The following is a 20,305-nucleotide window of genomic DNA, read 5'->3' on the forward strand; positions in this document are numbered from 1 at the left end:
TAAAGAATACCTGACCTCATCACCTCGTGACCCAGAAATTTAACTACTGCATATCGTGAGCTTTAGCGTGTGTTTGTCACTATACAACTGTAAATCTGACCATGTCTTTGTGAGGTGAGGAATTGTTTTCTTTTTACACAAGGGAAAGACAATAGGAGACAGGAATATTGTTCTCAAGGGCACCCAACAAAAGCAGAAAGGGTAAGAAACAGGGCCTTTTTTCTTTTCCAGTTCTACAAAGGATGTGTTGCTTTGTAATACAGGTTTTGTTTGGGGATGCTTCAGGCCTGAGGAGCTTCCCACTTGACCTTTCCTTTCTCCTGCGGTATGTCCCAGTGTGACTAAACACTTTATAGAGCCCTTTGCAGATTTCATCTGGTGGATTCTGCCCTAAGACAAGATGAACTTCATTGCAATTGGTGGTTTGCCCTCACAGGGAAGGTCTGTAGATCATTGTGTAAATTTGGCATGCTGTCTAAGCAGTGTTTGAATGACAGTGGAAATAGCCTTAAAAACAAAACATCATTCAATTTTCTTACCAGAACGATAGTTGCTAATTTTCCTCTGGTTCATAAACGTTATTTCATAGGTTTATCCCTCACTATTCCCTTTAAATGTCATCCTTCTTACACATTCTGCGATGAAATGGTCCCTTTCCAGATGAGATATTCTCAACATGAGGCATTTATAAAACCTCTAAGTTAACGATTCCTTTTTCTTGGCTCCCGTTACCAGTTTTTCCTGTTTTCATTTTAGGCTGAATTTGGTAAATCGGAGGGAAAAGTAAAATAGCAGCTGGATTCTGCCCTCCACAATTAATAATAATAATGAAACACAAGCATGACACTTATTTTTCAACCAAGTATTGCTACCAGCACTCCATTTTAACTTAATATTTTTGATATACATGAGGTCAGGTTGTCATATTAACTCAGCTCAGATCTTCCCAAAGTCAGATGTTCCAAAGACATTTACAGACCAAAGCCCAAACGTTTCTGCCTTATCAGTGTCTCAATAGCACAGTTTTCAGAAAACACAGCTTCAAGGAGTCACATTTTCACAACTGGGAAAGTAGACATATACCTATTAAGTTTAAGCTGTGTGCATAGGGAAGTATCATTCAGACATGGTTGTAAGCTTGGTAGAATGTGGTCCCTAACGAGCAAAGTCAGAGGTATTTAAAGAACAAAAGAGAATGATTCTAGTAAGCACCGTATGTGTTTTGTTTGCTATGACTGAGTTTGTCTTAAAATTATGTCCACTTTTCTCTTGAAAAGTGACATCTGCTGGAAGGTTTAACACCCATTTATTTGTGCCCACTAATTTCCCATCCTGGTTGAGCTGAATTTTTGGCGGTTTAGATGAGGTCTTTCTGTCAGTGAAATGAGCAGACCTCAGCCTGCTTCTGGCCTGAAACTACAGTGGGGACTGAGTCACTTCATGTGTTTTATTTTCTAGCAATAGTAACAAAAATGTACTTGCATTCTCTCCTGCTATTTCCTGTTTTGTCACCTTACCCCCCTAACAGGCAGCTTGACCTCTCCCCTTTCCCCCTTAATGTTATTAAGGGAGGGTTTTTTTAGATCACCCTTGCTTAATTACAAATTGAATCTTTAACACCCCACCTTCACCATATCTTGTTCGTATTGGCCTCATCCCTTTAAGAGATGCATAACAGGATGCATATTTAAACTGCCCTAGTAGGGAACAGAGCTATCAAACGTTAGTCTGAAAACCACTTCACAGATATTTTTTTCCTGAAAGCACCTACCTTGTTTGTTAATCGTGCTGCTGCCAGCTCCTGTCTTCATGAGTGTTCAGAGTTTAAAGGGCTTTATTGCTTTGCAGGAACAGAATTTTAGACTGAACAGTTCCTTGTATGTATTATCAGTCCTAGTTGAGACTTCAGCCCCTATTTCAGTATATATTGTGAGTTGATAAGATTTAAAGGGACACAGATATTAATGTACTTGAGGAGGGGAGATTTCTGCAGATCTGTGTTGTGTTGCTCTGCTGTTATTGTTTCCTACTGTTGGTTTGAATGATACACTTTTAGCTCTTTCCCAGGGAGCCGGGAAGGTGGGAAGAACTCTCTCCAACCATTCTTGTCTAGAAAATACAAACAAACACAGGAGCCTGCTTAGCGTTAAAAAAGTTTTAGCAGGAGGTTGGGATCAGGGGCTGCCACTCAATGGTTCCGTGCAGGGTGGTTGTGATACGTGCCTCAGCTGCTGCCACCTTCATCATGTAGACCCGTTCTGTGGGGTGGATGAGTATGTCCAAATTGTAGCTGTGTGCCCTGCTGTGTTATCTAGTGAAGTCCAGTGTACAGTCTGGACTGAAGATTTCATGGTTGTGTGACTCTGAGCTTAGGCTGTAAGCATGAGTAACATGACATTTGTATTAAGATAGAATTAACTTGCTGAATGACCAGCTGTGGGGTTTGCAGTTTGAGATAGCGTTTATAGGACTTAAATGAAAAAGAATCAACTTCAACAGCCTGAGAGAGCCTCAGCCATCAGGTGTATATGGGGCAGCTCTCTATACATGCAAAATAGTGTCCAAGCATATACTCAATCCAAACTCATCATTCATCTTCTGACCATACGCATAAATTGTGCTTTAAGTGCATCTGTGGAGCATGCCAGCAGCCAGCTGTCCAAGCACCCTTGCAAACTCAGATCCTACAGTACACAACCTGTGGGCCTCAGCCTTAAAGTGTTTATACCTCAAATGACAGTTTCCAACTGCAGATTTGAACATGATTTAATCTTTAAATTCCATGTATCATAATATCTGGGTCAGACATGTGGGTAGAGTTATCGATCTAACAAAGACTGGGGAGCTTCATTAATCAGTGTGCATGGCTCTGAACATGGAAATGGCTAAGTGTGTCATGGAATCGTTGGATTGCGTTGGTAGAACGAGACAGTGCTTCTGCCCTGAGTAAAGAAATAGAAGCTATTTTCAGAATGAGAATACTGTGCCAGAGTCCTATTCTAAATCAGTAATAGCAAAGTTAGATGGCCATTAGGTCTGGGAATTGCTAAATTTAGGAGTGGACCGATGTCAAAGATAGTAGTAGCTCAGAGAGTGCTGCTAAAAGCTTTAGTGTTCAAGTGCTTGCTGTAGTCTTAGACCTGCATATGGCAGGAAAGAGGAAGTAAGATTTTATTGATGTGGAGCCTCTACAGGAGTCAGAGATGAATGTGTTTCCTCTTTTATTTGGAATGAGTAAGATCCATTGCAAAAGGTTCCCTATAGTGTCTAAGGGCATGACATAACACATTTCATAGTATCATATATTCTAACTAAGGAGATCTTGCTAATTGACTGTGACATGTTAACCGTAGAACTCCAACAGCATTTCTTCTCCAAACTTGATTTCCAAACTCATGAAAGCTTCCAGCTGGTAGAGGGGAGGAGCTTGGAATTTTAATTTTAAAAGAGAAATGGTGTTTTTGACTTTCTTGTTAGGCACAGAGAGCTGCTTTCTATCACCAGACTTGATGAAAGAGCAGCCAGCAGGAGAAATTTCATGCAGCCACCAGCCATTGCTTGTTCCCCATCATCTCTTTCAACTTTCACAAAATCTTTGTTTTCAGAGAAGTTTCCCTGTCAGGCAGATTGGCTCCAACACTTACAACTCTAATTACTGCCTAACGGGTTGGAAAGATCTTTGAAGTGAAGTGTGTGCTGCCATGTAGGGAGATCTTGCTGCTGATAGAAATGTCTGTAGAACAGCAAGAGGAGACACATTCCTAACACAGATCCAAATATTTCTGAGAACTGGGAAAATTATTATGAACAGGAGGAAAAAATAGCTTATTGTTACAGTACAGGGGCTTACTAAATAAGGCATTCCAAAGTCCTTGCATCTTTGCTCTTGAATCTGGAAGGTAGAGAGAAAAGCTGAAATAATCAGTCTCAACATTCACATGCTTTCTTACAAAATTTGCACTTTAAACAATTATCAAAGAGAGATAAGCAACCACTTCTGCTATTACCTCCCATACCTGCCTGCTATTGGATACTGGGGTTATTTTAATGCTCTTCAGAAATTCCAGGAATTCCTCAACTTGTTTTCTGTGCAGTTGCTCTGCTGCCAGCAGGCTCCTGGAAAGCAGCTGGCCACATACACATACTGACGCCGGGTTCGTTTTAGGCAGATGGGGAGACTGGGATCTCACGTAGATTCAGCCTCGCCCCGTGTCACAGGCAGTCTGCATCATCTGTTGGCTGGCTGCTTGCTATGCCTATCCAGGACTCTGGGAGAACCAAAGATACTCTCTTCTATCCCTGATCCATCTCAAGGCTTGTAGAGTGTGTGCACATAACGGCTGCTTTGTGGTGGCCTAGGGCTGCTTGTCCGATGAAGTGCCACAAATTGATTTTTACACAACTCAAGTTTTAGCAGCAATATGAACTTAATAAAAAATTTACAATAGATTACAATGTTAGATTATGAGATTCTTAGTAGTAATTCCTCAGCACTTTATCATTAGCCTGTTTAACACAATGATTCAGTGACTTAATTTGAGGTTCAAGGTTGACGAGGTTCAAGGGTGGCAAGGTTTGCTCTTCCTGGGAGAGGAAGTTTCTGAACTCAGTTTCACACCTCACGGGGGAACAACAATTAGCTGGAGATAGAGTTGTTTTTAAATTCTCCAGACAAATCTGCCAGTGCACACCCGTCTATCCCTGCATTTCACATCAGTTCTAATGAAGTTGCTTTTAAACTGCTCTGAAGTCAACAGTACACAGCTCCTGTATGTCAGTAAGCTCAGAAAGGAGTGTTCACGCTGAGCACTTCACGTTGTCATTTATGGTAGCACAAAGCATATGTCGTGTTGCCTAATCACAGTGCTGATGACTTGCACCCACATTGGGCTGATCTAGATAATTGCTTGGTTTGCAGAACAGCAGCAGATAGCACCACGGAATATCACCGTGTAGCTGGTGATGCAATGAAGCAGGGATTTATTGGGTGTGCTGTTCAATAAATCACTGCTGACTTTATTTCCTGCAGTCAACAAGCTGCTCATTAACCAAGAATATAAAAACCGAGTTTTGACGATTTGTTACACATTTATTTTTGAAAATTCACATGTAATTTTCATCCAACAGGCTGCTTCTTTCCTTATATAAGCCTACACAGGAGTTCTGTTTTATATGGGATCACCTGTCTGTCACCTTGCAAACTCTCTATCATTCCTGTGTGTATCCAGATCATTTCATACACTCTTGCTGGTTTTTCTCCATCACTTCTAGTTTGAAGGCACTGATGTTTTATTTGCATTTCTAGATATTGCAAACCTGACTTCATATTCTGTTCCCTGGTCAATAGACATGTTAGACCAACTAGTATGGGCAACCTTTCCTGCATGGCATCTGACTTGAGTTAAAGCTGAACAGTGTGGCAATGAACATACTTTAGTTGGTTAAAATGCATAGGTTCTGTTGATCTGCCAGGCCAGAATTACTGTGTGGGTAGAAGACAGTGAGAGCTCGTAACTCTCTAGCAGCCCTGCCTGGTGTGGCATGCTCTTATCACCACTGCAATTGTACTCAGCCCCAGTTCTTACCACAAACACTGAAGTGGCAGAGTACTTCCAGATTTCTCACATAGGCAAGATCTAAGACCTCTAATACACCAAGCCTCCCATTCTTCCACAGGAAAATTGCAGAAGAATGGCAGTCCTGTATGAACCCGTTTGCCTATCTGTCCCATTGTTTTATCTTGGATGTTGGTCATCAACAGCTGTTTAGGCAAAATTAACAAACAGGATAAATACTGGGTATCATCCTTCCATTTCATGCAGTCTACAGTTGTGAGACTGTAAAGTGGCCCTTTCAACCACTTTATCCACAGAGAGAAGCAGATTTTGTGGGATGGTTGCATCTCAAACTGAAATATCGACACATCTACAAAATAGAAATCATCATCAAATTCATCACCTCCAAGTGCAGCGTGCACTGCTCTGGTCTGGCCTTTTCCAATATAAATTCAGGACTGTCTGTAAAATTAACTTTGTGGTTCTTGACTGTCTTAAGTTTTACTTTGGTTCAAACAGTCCTTTTTCAAGTGTCACAGTTCACCAATCTGTGAGGAAAAGTTCACAACACTGTCAGCTTTTATCAGATTTCTCACCCAAAGAAGTTGGTATTTGGATATCACTGTATCTTGTCTGCAAATGAATGGAAAAAGTATGTTGCATGTAGGCAGTTTCCATCTTAGACATCAGGTTGACTATAAAAAAGCCCATTTAATAGTTTCTGCAGAAGTCAGAAACCATTCAATTTCCAGCTCTCTCTTGCCTGCTCTGTTTCAAACACGTAAGGAAAAGCAACTGTGAAAGAAGCGGCTTCCAAGAAATGGGACTCTGCATCTCCCACAGCAGAAGGGCTCACCTGATCTGAAGTGCTGTATTTTAGAAGGCTTGTCTTATAGGTACTATCTGTGACTGCATGTGCTTGTCCTGATTAGCTGGTTGTTACTTTGGCCCATAGGAATGACCAGTCTGCAGCACCCACATTTCCTCAAGCTAGCTCACATTTGTGTGCAGAGCTGCAGCATTCAGTGTAGATGCACAGCTGCAGTGAGAGACAGCTCTTGCGTGACTTTCAGTCCTCTGTTCATACTATTCATCTCTGTAGGTGATTTAATTAATTTGCCTTTCTGTTAACAACAGTGTTCTGGTTCCTATAATGTAGGTCAACTAATTAAGATATATAAAAATATTTCCCCGAGGTCATTTGTTTTGGGAACAACGAATGTGGGACACTTTCTTATGTACAAAGAAATCAGAGCGTTTCAGAAGAAACAAAGTGTTATGAATGGTGACCTCTGAGGTACAATATATTTCTAACAGAAATGCAGACCTCCTCCTCAGAGCAACTTCCTTAACAGCTTAAGCATTTGACATCACCTCACGGTGGAACAGAATCACCTCCACAAGCAAATGCAATATCTTCAGTAAAGGTCATTTTCAGATGAGAGTGTCTGTGTCAAAGAGATCAGAAAGGGTTTTTGAATCAAATAACAAATACAAGGTTCAGTTCAAACAAATGCTCTTACGTCCAGAACAATCTTTTGCTTCACTTTAGGGGGTAAAGTGCTGCAACTGACCAATACTCAAGTTTCACTTGAACTATTGCACAATCTCATCTGATAATACTTTTCAACTGGAAAAGGTACATTTAGCACTGTGAGAAATGGAAAAAAAACAAAACAAACAACAAAAAAACCCCTCTTGAAAGCAGTTATATACGTAGACTGGAAGTTTCCTCTATGGATTTCTTTGGTCTCAGAGTATGTATCTGTGGCATTTCCATTCGGTCCTTTCTGATACTTTTGAGCCCCCAGATATTTAAGTAGATCTCTATAAACCAGATAGATTTATAATATGTTTATTTTGCTTTCACAAATTTGATGGATTCTACTGGACACTTTGCTCTTACATACACAGATTCTGGTATTATGCTGTTTCAGCTGTAGAAAATGCACAAAACTTTGAGCTGCTGGTGTCCAACTCAGACAAGCATCAGCTTTTCATCTTCTTTCTGTGCATTTTTACAAGACAGGTATGGAAGGCCTGTGCATGGGTGCCACTTCTGTTAGCTGTACATCAGCCATGGACACAGATTTTCTGCTGCATAGTAATTGTGAGGAGACGCTGAGGATTTGTATTTTTTTCCACTGATAAGCCTGCTACTGTAATTCTGTTTGATGGCTCCAATGCCACTTCTGGGAAAAAACTCCTTGTGATAGTGAATCTTTGCATAGAAATAAGTTTTATGAATGAAAGTGAGGCAACGATTTTGTTAGAAAACAAACACAGTCATGGAAACAGAAATGCTGAACAGTAACTGTATGAGCAAAAAGTCATTGAGGTTTTGCCAGAGCAGATATTAATAGATTGTGGTAGACTCCAGATACTATTTCTGCTTAGGGCTTCATCGTATTAGAGTGGGGTTTTTTTTAATGTAGCGCATAGCAGAGCCACAACCTGACACTGCTCTTACCAGAATGACTGTGAGACAGAGCTGCCCAATGACTTGACAGACCCAGGGAGCCTGACGAGTTCATCAGTTACTTTCCCTTTTGCTTTTCGTGTTAATGAAGAATGGAGCTGCAAATATATGATGAGCTGATGTGTGACTTCTGCGTGATAAAGACCTTCTTAGTAATATGCTCTTAGTTTCCATAAGCCAGCTGAATGCCCATTGCCACAGTTCTATTCCAACAAGGCAGTGCAGTGCAGAAGTCTGTTAGGATTAGTTTATACTTGGTTAGCAGCATTGCTAGTTACTATTTGCACAGGCCAGAGCAATATAAATAGCTGCGTTTGGTCTAAATGTCAGCACAGACAGGGACTGATACAGAAGTGCCCCATTGGAAGTGTGGGGCTGCTAATTAATACCAGCATTTACCTGAGTTTCAAGGGTTCACTTATGACCTTGGCTAAAATCAATTGAGACCATGCAAACCTCAGACCTTCAGACTAAATGCCTTCACCGTCCATGCTCAAATGACTTGATCACTTAGAAAGCGTTCTGGTGAGGAACAATTCTGAAAGCTGCCCAGGAGCTTCAGCCAGCTCAGAGTTTAGTTGGCTTTGGGCTGATGCAGCTCATGTTTGTGACTGTCTTTGAAATGAAGGAACAGTGGGATGTGGAAGGTCCAACCCCTTGCCCCCCACACCCCAGTTGCACCTGGTTTTTCTCCACTTTGGGTCACTGAGGGGAGTGTTTGAGTCTTACCTGTAATGGCAAAGCTGAGTCCTGAGGCTGCTAGCTGCTTCCTGACATTCCCTTTGAGACAGCCAGCTGCAGCAAACCTGTGTGTCGCGTGCAAATTCTCACACTTACTGACTACACCGTAAAGAGTCCCTTAGAACAAAGAACACAATTCCAAATGTTCCGTTCTGGCTCCATCTCCTGTTTTTCTGTTTCTTTCTGATGAGGATGGCAAATGCAAAAGCAGATGGGGTATATCATGCTGCATCTGCTTCTACCTTCAAAGGTCTGTAACAAACCCTCCAAGGGGGGTTGGACTCGATGATCTCTTGAAATCCCTTCCAACCCCCCTGCTAAAGCACGTCCCCTGTGATAGGTTGCACAGGTCGGCGTCCAGAAAAGTCTTGAATATCTCTATGGAAGGAGACACAACCTCTATGGGCAGCTTGTTCCTGCATGTCTAGAAACAGTGCGTGTTTACATTTGCTTTGTTCAAATATTGAACAATGTAATAGAGGATTTACAATGCAGCTGGTTAGGAATTAATTCTAACCTGATCGTATTTAATGAGACCATACAAAGAATAAAGGGAGCTGAAGGAACTGTGTGACAATAGTCCTGTCAGCTGCTGCATCATATTTTCCTTACACATGATACCCCTATAGCAGGTGCTTGCTGAGTTACCCTTGCTGTCCCGTGTTGGCATGGAAGAGAGACTGAACATTTCACAAATCACCTCCCGTGCCTTGATGCAGGTCAGGGAGTGTCACTACCAGTTGTTTTGGCTGCTAGATTAATCCATATTGTTGAAATAGGAATCAGAAAATATTCATATAAAGATGGGTAATGAAGGAGTCTAAAGGCCTTTGTTTTGTTTGCTGGGTAACTGAGTTGTACTGCTGAGAGGAAGCATGCGACTGTTTTATGATACAGTCACCATGAAGCCTGTGGGCCAATAATTTATTTTTCAGGTATAATTGTCAGCTAAGTGCTGGGCTGGGTTCAGAGTCAGTCCTTGTGCAATCAGTTCAGTAACAGGAAAAATAGCATACAGAAATCTGCTTTGTTTGCAGGTAAATAAACATCTTTCCACACTAAGAATAAACTGAAGATTAGTTTAAAGCTTAGAAACACAAAGTTTCTCTGATGGTTTGTTACATTTGCTCTGTTCCTTAAAAAAACAAAACAAAACAAAATAAAACAAAAAGACAAAGCAGTGGCTCTCTGAAAATGCACATTTGGAATGCTAAATAAACCCCATGTTAGTTCTGTTTGACAGCTGTCCTTTCGCTCTGTGAAATGAAAGTTGTTGGCTCTAGAAACATGTTATGAATTGTCCTTAGGATTTCTTCACAGACCTGTAAGTGATGCTGGCACAGCAGCAACCTGCATGCCCTTTTTGTATCTGGACTGCAAAGTCAACTGTATTGGCTGTTAAATGGAAAGGCACATTTAATCAGAATGGTTTTCTTTGTTTTCGTCAGTTATAAAAGCAAGTGCTAATGTTTGTAAAATCATTTTATGAGCACATGGCCTTTGGGCCATTAACTGTGCACTTCTCAGAAAGATGCATTAGAACGACAAATCTATCTTGTGAGGAGTAGTGTGGTACTTCGAGCATGCCCCAAACACATTTTAAAGCCCCAAAGCATATGCAAATTCAGGGAAATTTTTACGGAGCTTTTATATGAGTTAGAGACCAACAGACATCCCTTTGCACTGGTGTCACAGAGTGCAATAATATTGCGTACTCACTAAGAGGTATCTTTTTGCCTCTATTGCTAAATGTGAATTTACTGTTCATAAACATCTCAATTTAAGATCAATGTGAAGGTTAAATAACTGAGAGCAATTCTTTCCAGTGTGGGCAGGGTACAGCCCTGACCCATTTCTCTACCCTCTGCTCGGCACTTGATAGTTTTGTCTTTACTTAAAGCGTTATGGCAAAATCACTATGAAATCCTGATTATAGAAACATTTTTACTCTAATTGTTGTGTGTCAGATTTCTGACAACAGTTGCCTGGTTTTGCAGTGTATTGAAGAAAGGGAGCCAATCACAATTTGATTTTATAAAAGAAAGCAAAACATCCTCAGAACACAGCCTTGGGAAATGTAACACACTCTTGGGAAACATAATCCTATTTTATTGTCTCTTATTATTGATTGTTTGGAGAGGAAGCCCTATTTGCTTTGTGGAGCATTCTTAATCTTAATTCAGGTGTACAGATATAAAAATGGCAATAACAACCAAGGTGATGTTTAAAATGAACTGAAAAAGCAGCAGACTAAAAGATATTTGGGCTGCCTAAGCTTATCAACAAGATACAATATTACAGCACTCCGTATTTCTTCTCTTTTAGCCACATAATCAATGAGCTGATAGAAACTGAACGCGTTTATGTAGAAGAACTCCAAAGCATAATAGAGGTAAGTAAATCTGTAAATTCTTCGGATGCTTAACTCCTAAGTCATCACTGGTGTTGCACATCCTTCACGGGCTGAGCACTCTCACCACCCACTTTGTGCTCAGAGAACACAGGATCTCTGTCAACAAGATTGCTCAGCCTCAGAGAAAATAATGGACGTTTTGAACATCTTGCGTCAGAGTCAGAGGCACCTTCTCTTACTCCAGCCCCTGGAATGATGAAAGCTGCATCTTTTTCAAAGTTATGGTTGGAGAAATAGTTAGTGATGGGCCTTTTCACATCTTCACCAGTAAGCTTCAGAAACAGCATCCTTGTTTTCCATGGGGTCAGAAATTAAGTTTCTCTGAATGTATGTTTGGGACAAGATTGAGATAAAGGTAGGCCATGTAGTGTCTCAACACTGGCTTAGTCTTCTGTGTATTTGTGTGGGATTTGAAAGACTGACTAGTATCTTTTTGCAACCATGTTGTTGCTTCTTCATCCAATTTGACCTGTGGGAGCTGACAGCTCTTATAAGTGATGCATTGCTCAGACTTTAAAATTTACACTTGGAATGTTCTTCTCTCAAAAGCATGTATGCAATAAATATATTTGAGCTTGTATGAGAAACAACCAAACAATCATGTGAAATACCACAGTTGAACAAATAAATCCAAACTAACCTTTTTGCCATGAAGCAGTGTAGCAGAGAGACAAGTTTCTATCTAACTTAGCAGTTTCCATCCCATTTGACTTGTAGGAACATAATTTAATCTTTTTTGTTGACCCCATAATCTGTCCACTTGTGGTTAAGAATGTGCTTGCATGGCTATCAGGCTTAATAGCTCTAGAGAAAATGAGAAGCACCAGAAAGTCACTAAGCAACAAAGAAACTGGCACAGGGAGAAGCCATTTAAAAAAAAAGGATACATGCTCTGGGGCTTTTTAGTGACTCAGATACACTATTTTTTCTCTGGTAAAAATAACCTGGTTTTATTTTTCACTCGCCTCTGCAGGGATATGCTTCAGAAATGGACAATCCAAGTTTATTACATCTGATTCCATCAATGCTCCAGAACAAGAAGGATATTCTATTTGGGAACCTCCCAGAAATCTATGACTTCCACAACAGGCACGTGCGAATTGCTGGCTGTCCTGAGCCCTTGCTGCTGCTGACGCTTCTACTGCCTTTTTACAGGGTGCTTTGTTACACTCATATGTACACAGGCAGGAAAAGTCGTCCTCACTTTGCCTCTGTGTGTGTCCTACAAAACCCATGTGTGGAGAATACCCCTGAGATCAACAGTTTCATCTATTTGTGAAAGATTATACCCTTTTGTGCATTCACTAGTGATTTCCCTTGGCATTATTAATTATGAATATCTCTAGTGGCAAATATTTTTTGACTTCCCTTGGTAGTCTGATAAATGTCACAGGACTAAATCCTGACGTTCTGTCTCTGGGAAAAAAAAAAAAAAAAAAAAAAAAAGTGCAAGGAATTTTTCTTATCTATTTATTGTATATTTCTATTATCACATCAACAGAAGACATGATACTTTTGATAGTACTTTTCTTAAGGAATTTGTTTATTTTCATGATGATAAATCTTTCCAGAAGCCTCATCCACTCTGTGGATGCACATCAACAAACTGTACACCTGATCTAGTGCCCATAACTGCAGAATTCTGATTATGGACAAGATCAGGCTCTTTTTGATCCCCTTCCAAAACACAAAACTCAGGGTGTCTCCTGTTAATTTCCCACTTTTCTCAGCCTTGATTTAGTAAAACTGTCTGTAGCCAAAGTGAGAATTTAAGAATTCTTTTAAAAAAGGATTGCTTGGAAGATGAAACGAACAGTTAAAACTTTTACAAGTTTAATTATGCCAGAGTAACCTTCCAATTTACATAAACAGAATGTTCCATTATTTGTTTTCCTTTCTTTTTCACAGGATTTTCCTTAAGGAGTTGGAAAATTGCATTGAAAATCCTGAGCTCCTCGCCCGATGCTTTTTGAAAAGGGTAAGCAAATCCTTTTCTACATTTGTGTGAATATCCATGTTCTTATCCTACGATACGTACAGATTAACTTTTACTCTTTCACTCTGACTGCTTATGTGAATGAGGGAAACTCATACAAGCAGATATTCCCAGTGTGTATTTTGAAATCTGAGCCTGCTTACTGGCAGGAAGAGATCAGTTAGCAGTGCTTTACAAATGTATTTTAAGCTCTGATATTAAAAATAAAAATAAAAAATTTAAAAAAATAAAAGATCAAAATGTCAACTTTCATATCAGATTAAGATATGGTGCTCAGAACCTGATGTACATCTGGCACCACACTTCTGTAAATAAGCAGAAAATGGTATAACAGCTTGCTGCTCTGAGCGCAGATAGCATGTACTGTCTCTGTCCTCTGTCTCTTTTCTTTACGCTGTCTGGGAGACTTACTTCCCTGGAACTCATTGGTTAGAGTCTACCACCTTCCTTGTGTGGTGAAACTCTACCAGCTCCGTAACTCCAAGGCCAATTCTTTTACTTGTTCACATTATTTAAAAACCAAGAGAGATTCTCCCCACTCGGATGAAGGGTGGGGGTTAGATGTTTATTTAAATTAGTGTGAGATCAGTGTATGAGGAAACCCAAAGCCTTAGTTTATTATTTGAGTGGTGGCTCTGGTCAAACATACACATCTCTGCTTTCAGTGAATATCAGTACCTAAGTTCTGCAGCTCCATCCTCTGAGAGCTCCCAGCCTTGCTCCCATCAGTGTGGCTGTTAGCTCTGTTTTTTGTGACCCAACAAAAGGTGCTTGTTTGCCTAGCACTCATTCGGAGGTCCCACTAAGCAGAGAAACCTGAGGTGGTGAGTTGCTGCTGCTTTCCTGTTTAATTTTTATTGGCAAGGAACTGTGTGAAATACAGATGTATTCAGATAAAACCTACATGCCCCAGTTCTCAGAGGTGTTGAGCACTGCCACAACTTTAAGATTTCAATGAGAACTGCAATTTTTTTCCAAAGAACAGGCTTTACAAACAAAGTTTACAAACAAGCCATGCTGAAGGGCATCATACCAGTACATATGTGATTATAACCAGCTGAACTCTTCTCTGTTTAGCTGCCAGTATTTAGCGCTTGGGTAAATGACATTGCTAAGGAATATGTTGTTAACCTAAGATTCAGGTGCTAAGCAGGAAAATATTGTGGTGAAATCGTTATGCAAAATAGGATAAACGGTCACTGAAGAATGCAGGCCATTGAAATCCAGGAAGCACTGAATCGTCTGTATGCTGTAAATATCCCTGGACTTTATTCTGCAGGAAGATCAAATTCCATGTTCCAGTTTTGCAGCTTATGTGTCTCTCTGTCAAAATAGCTGCTGAGCCAATTCTCATTGTTCCACCAATATAAAATAAGCTGCGATAAGGCTTTGGCTCATGTGTCAAGTGAAAGAAAATCAGTTCTTTTGTCACCTTTGCTTATCAGTTTCCATGGACTGGTCAAACAACACCAAATGTATCTAGTAAGAAATTAAAGCATGTATTGATTAAGTCATGTATTGGCTTTTTCACTGTTTCAAATTTCGCGCTAAGAAAGCAAAAGCCTCTCCCTGCAAATGTCTCTGCTCACACAGTAGCACCTTTGATTCGAGGACTTTCCCTCATGTACTGTTTTTAGACGAAGCCACATAAACACCAGAAAGTTGTTGTTTCTGTTGGACTGCCTTAGGAGGCACAAACAAAAGCCCGGTTGTGTGTTTGTGCTCCCCATGATTTGGCAGCTTTTCACACCTTCCCACTGAGCAGAGGCTTCTGGCTTGCCCTGTGAGTTATGACTGTGTTTGCTGCGGCATGGGAGAAACTGAAACAGATGCTCTTCAAGGAGATGTCTGGTTTGTTGTAGATTCATTTCTGTATTTCCCCATCTTTGTACTGGTGTAACCTTCCTGCCACAACACTGTGGTGGGCCTATTACTTGAAATAGACTGATTTGTAGATTCACAGTTTCTGAAGAATATTACCCTGTCTGATCACACTTCAGCTTTCTGAGCTGCTTAAAGTATTCCAAGAGCTGCAGTGAGATGTCCTGGTGCCTGGCTGAGTCCCTCCGTCCCCTGCCTGTCATTCCCCTGCCATGTCCCCCCACACCCTCCCACCCCCACCAGTGCCACCTGGACAGCCATCACCATGGAAATGAACCCTTATTCTCAGGTGATGGGAGGAGCAGAGCATGGAGTTCTGCATACTTCTCCTTTCAGGCTTCTCTTCTGGAATACAGCAGCAAAATCAGGTGCAAGATGGGACAGAAACTACACCCGTTTCCCCTTTGCACTTTGCCTGTCCTTGTTTCATCAAGTGAATCAAGCTGCAAGTAAACTAGATCAACTTTGCGCACATGGTGGCTTCACTATCACCAAGACACCTGACCTTGTTTAGAGCTCTTTGAGGTGAGGATGTAGCAGATGCTGAAAGGTCAGATGTGTGCAGAAATGCCTATTCAGGCTGTTATAGTGCTATATCTTCTAGCACCATATCAGCAACAAGAGGAACACTTTAGGTTGATCTTCCAAATATGGGACTGGGAAGAAGGAAAGCTTACCAAAACAAAGCAAGAATTCTAAAGAAGAAATGAAAGATGTGTCAGTCATGGTGCTTATAAAACAAATGCCAAGTGAGATGCCTGGCAGAAGTGATCTGCTGTGGATTACCAGCTACTTTATTCACATTGAAACATTAGAAAAACAAACTAATTTGTCAGGAACTAACATTCGGTCATTTAGGAAGCTGACCAGAAATCATGGAGTTGGATTTGCAGAGCTATATTCTGATCTCAAGGAAAACATAAAACCAGCATCCAGAAATGAATTGAAATCCAGAATTGAAACTGTACATGTGTGCCACAGATACACACTGTGAGTGAAAGCCTGCAAAGCTGTCAGCATGCAAATCACTGTGGGAAGGAAAGTCATAACAGAAAAGATGAGCATGGTGTGGAAGTGCCAACAGGAAGCTGGAAGCTCTGAATATTGAAACTTAAATATCTTATATGTTTAACACTGGGAGTTGAATCATTCAATAATTAATTATATCTTGCAATTTTAAAGCCTGAGACTGATAATGTTATCAGGAGCATTCTATTCCTTACACTATTATAAAAATTAAAGCTGTATCTGTCTGAGCTGTTGTCGCTGATACATGCAGTGGTATATCATGTTGACATAGGACAGTTCCACTCTGGCAAGTTACTTGTGAATTGTTTATCATTTTATCATTTCTTTATGTTAAATATATACTCATCTTTTGTCCCCCCCTTCTGAGTATCACTGTTTCTGTTCTGTAATGCCTGAGTAGACTTCCCGATTATTTGACTTTTCTGAATTTTACCCCCTGCTAATTTCCTTCTGAGGCAACATGTGCAGACAATCCTATTTAGGTGAATAAAAATCTATGCTTCTTTCGAAACAGCACCATTAGTCTTGACAGAGAGCAGTGGAGCTTTTCTTATTGCATAATCCTTGAAACAGTGAGGTGTTGCACAGTTCTGCTTTCGTCTGATTCATCAAGGTGACACCAACCCGAGACTGTAGGGGAAGACAGCAACGATACTAGTTTCTTCTAGTAGGTCTATCCAAAAGAAAATGTTTGCCCCAAACCAAGAGTAGGCAGACACTGTTCAGTGCTGAAAGCACAGAGGAGTGAAACAGAAATACCTTTCCTTTGTTTTTGGCACTGCCTTTGATTCACCAAAGTCATGTACACCTGGATAGGTGCAGAGAGAAAAGCTCCAAACTGCTCACACATCGGCAGTGTTGCTCAGTAATCTGTATGGTACTGCTCTGCAGTGCCATGGCTGTAGGGTTTCTGAGCAGCTGGGCTTGTGGTTAGTGAGCTAATAAACTGGCAGAGGAACATCTATCTGCCTGCATCCACCCGTATAGCCTAGAGACCTTGAAATCTCTTTGGGTTTTCACTGAGTTTGCCTTTGTTTTCACTGCAGTCAATGAGATTTTGTTACGGACCTAAGAGGGAGCACCTGGAGAGTTGGCAAAGGACAGGACAAGTGGATCAACTGCTTCTAATCTGGATAGGACAGAGTTTAAGTAGTTCTTCCTGTCTGGCCTATGGCATCAAAATTACCACTTATTGTTCTGTGCCAGTAGCATTAATAAAAATCTTGTTTATTTATTTATTATTTTCAAACAATCTATTCCCCTCTCTGAAAGAGAACAGCTTTGCAATTAGCTTATGTGTCTTACATTCTATTGTCTTCTTGATTTGTGCAAAAAGTGAGAAAACATCGTTTTATTGTTTATGTAACTTCACAACATTAAAGTGCAGGTTTGGTAGCTTCAGTATATTTTTACATACAGACTTATGACCATGAACTAATTCATTCTATGTGTTAGGATGGAAGGCAAGAAAAAGTCTGACTCATGGCAAATACTCCATGGATTATTTAATACCTTAAGCTCTCCTTTTCTTGCAGAAAGAGGACCTCCAAATATATGAAAAATACTGTCAGAACAAGCCAAGGTCTGAAGCTCTCTGGAGGCAGTGTGGAGACAGCATCTTTTTTCAGGTGGAATTACACTGCAGAGTAGCAGCGGGAGGCCGTCAAAACTTGTTTTCCTTCTTTCTCTGCTTTAGAAAATTTACAGAAAAATGCAGACTTTTCTTGCATGCTTCATATACTGATGGCAGGTGCTCAGTATGTGTCAATGTGCTCTCTATAGGAGATTAGAAAAATTAGTGGATAGAATAGAACCTGGACAGAAGCCTAGTTCTTCAGGCTACAAGCAAGCCGAACAATTTCTGACTTCTTTGAGAACCCCAGATGATTACATTCTCACGAGCAGGGCCTGCCAGATTCCAACACTAAGTTGAACCTTTGATTAGCTCTGTTTCTATATATTTTCATTGAGGCGTAAGTAACCTGGAAAATCCTAAGCAGATAGAGCAAATTTCTCTCACAATTTGCAGACATAGATTACGGATGATAATAATCTTGGTGCCTTGCCTGTGTTTCAAGAAACAATATTTTTTCTCTTTGTCGTCTCTTGCAGGAATGTCAGCGTAAACTGGATCATAAGCTCTCACTAGATGCGTATCTTCTAAAGCCGGTCCAGAGAATTACCAAGTACCAGCTGCTATTAAAGGTGACTTTTCTATGATGGTGCAAAGTATTCCTATGCATAGCTTGTTTTATGTATGGAATTGCTTATCAGTACTATTTTTTGGAGGACTGACTGGAAATCATCTCTCACTTCTTCATCAACAAATACTTTGTAATGCTAGGCTGTAAAATAGCAACAGAGCAAAAAAAAATTACTTCTATTTCAGGATAAGGACTGCTGGGGGAAAAAAATAGAGTATTTTATGTAGCAAATATTTTATTGCTTTATCTTTAATCAGAAATTAAAATTGGTTTTATTTGCTCCATGTGGCTTTGCAATTTAAAAACATGAATTCATATTCACTATCCTGTCCCTGACATCCATCTTCATTCAACAGAACTCTTTTAGTTCTCTGAACCTACTTACTGTAGCTGTGACTCAAACCTTTCAGAAGGAGCCACTCCTACATTTGAAGCCCCAGCTAAGAATAAATTGTAATTTTTCTGCAGATTGAGTATAGGAGCCTCCCTTTTGATTTGGTTGGAAATAAGAGTGGTCTGTGCTTGAAGTTCTGGTGTGAACTGAGCAACAGGAAATAGATGCTGAAACTTTTTGATGATAGTGGCATAGTTTTCAGGAGGAAAGAAGAAAATGTCAAGATGTTCAGAAAAGCAAGAGTAAACCAGATTGTATTTTTAATTTGAAAAATGTCTGTAAATGTAACAAGATCAAGGAGCAAAATTCTCAAGCAAAACAGGTTGCAGCCATTGGCAGCCATTGGGGTTGAGGCTGGTCAGACCAGTTTTGTACTTAGCAACACACTGGCAAGGACATTTATTTTGTCAGGGATTATGAGGTCTGTGAGGATGGTGCACTGAATCCCTGGAGGTAGGAGCTTTTTATGAGTGTAGGAAAATAGGAGTCTGAAGAATTGGTCACAAAGAAGTGCCTTAGCAGTGTGCCCTGATGCTCTATGATCAGACTAGTTTTAAACTGTGGGTCACAGTTACGAAACCAGAAGGCTGCAAAACAGCGTCGCTAATGTTAAAAAGCAGTAGTCCTGCTATGCAGAGAGCAGGGATCCATACTGGTCCTAGAAACTGTGCAACAAGTAACATAAGAATGCATCCTGCTGTTATCCTCTAAGGCCTGGTTACCTCAGTATTTGAGGCCAGATTCCTGCCGTTTGGGATCTTCCAACTGCTTTGAGATTCATGTCTACTCACAACTCTATGAACCGTATGTGAATTTGTATCGATTAAACATTTTTCCCCTAGCTGCTTTTAGTCTGGTTCTGATCTCAAGTGGATATTCATTGCCAAGAAATACTTTCTACAAAATAAAGTAAAAAAACCTCCAAAACACAACAGCACATATCTGTGCATCTGAGAGAGATTCTGGCCTCCTCTGTAGGCAGAAGTGGTCTTTGTGCACTTTTTTTCATGCAGAATTTCTTTATCTATCAGATAAGAGCTTACAAAGACCTCTTGACTGGAACCTCAGTCTTTACAAGTTTGGACTATAAATTAATAATTTCAGTAGTGGACATGCAAATTGGAACCAATACCCCAAGAAAATAGTGAATTCTGTAATAGCAGAAATCATTATACTAAGATTGAGTTTCTTTTCTAGCAGATATGGAATAAAAAATAAATAAAAGGAAGTAGTTTTGTCATATATGAAAGATGATGGTAATTGTGTAGAAATGGTCCTATCTCAAATAAACCCACAAAACTTGAACATGTGAAGAAATTCAAAGGGTTCACCTTCAGTGGCACTCCTGGTGAATGTCCTGTTTTTATTTTATCCTATATTTCTTCTGCTTTGTTTAAGCAGCACAAATTTCAGAGAGGGCCGTGTTATGTTCCAATATAAGAAATTTTCAAGTAGTTTTCTCATCATTGTTTCATCAGGAAATGCTGAAATGTAGCAAGAATTCAGAGGGTACTGCTGAACTGGAAGAGGCCTTGGCCACAGTGCTTGATATCATCAAATCCGTAAATGACTCCATGCACCAGATAGCAATCACGGGATACGAGGTATTATTT

The 20,305-nt window shown here is 40.3% G+C and overlaps 1 protein-coding gene across 24 annotated transcripts in view; it reads left to right on the forward strand.

The window, feature by feature from the left end:
• Positions 1–20,305, forward strand: part of MCF2L2 (MCF.2 cell line derived transforming sequence-like 2) — a 128,934-nt gene that overhangs the window by 82,313 nt on the left and 26,316 nt on the right. For all 24 annotated transcript variants that reach the window (XM_015871536.3, XM_085513208.1, XM_085513194.1 and 21 more), the window contains 6 exons: positions 11,101–11,167; positions 12,162–12,277; positions 13,097–13,166; positions 17,630–17,722; positions 18,207–18,299; positions 20,171–20,296. In XM_015871536.3, the coding sequence (XP_015727022.2) occupies positions 11,101–11,167; positions 12,162–12,277; positions 13,097–13,166; positions 17,630–17,722; positions 18,207–18,299; positions 20,171–20,296 (565 nt within the window). The remainder of the gene's footprint in view (positions 1–11,100; positions 11,168–12,161; positions 12,278–13,096; positions 13,167–17,629; positions 17,723–18,206; positions 18,300–20,170; positions 20,297–20,305) is intronic.

This window comes from Coturnix japonica, chromosome 12, assembly GCF_054131305.1.
Source record: "Coturnix japonica strain WE chromosome 12, WE-NBRP24, whole genome shotgun sequence".
Classification (NCBI taxonomy): domain Eukaryota; kingdom Metazoa; phylum Chordata; class Aves; order Galliformes; family Phasianidae; genus Coturnix; species Coturnix japonica.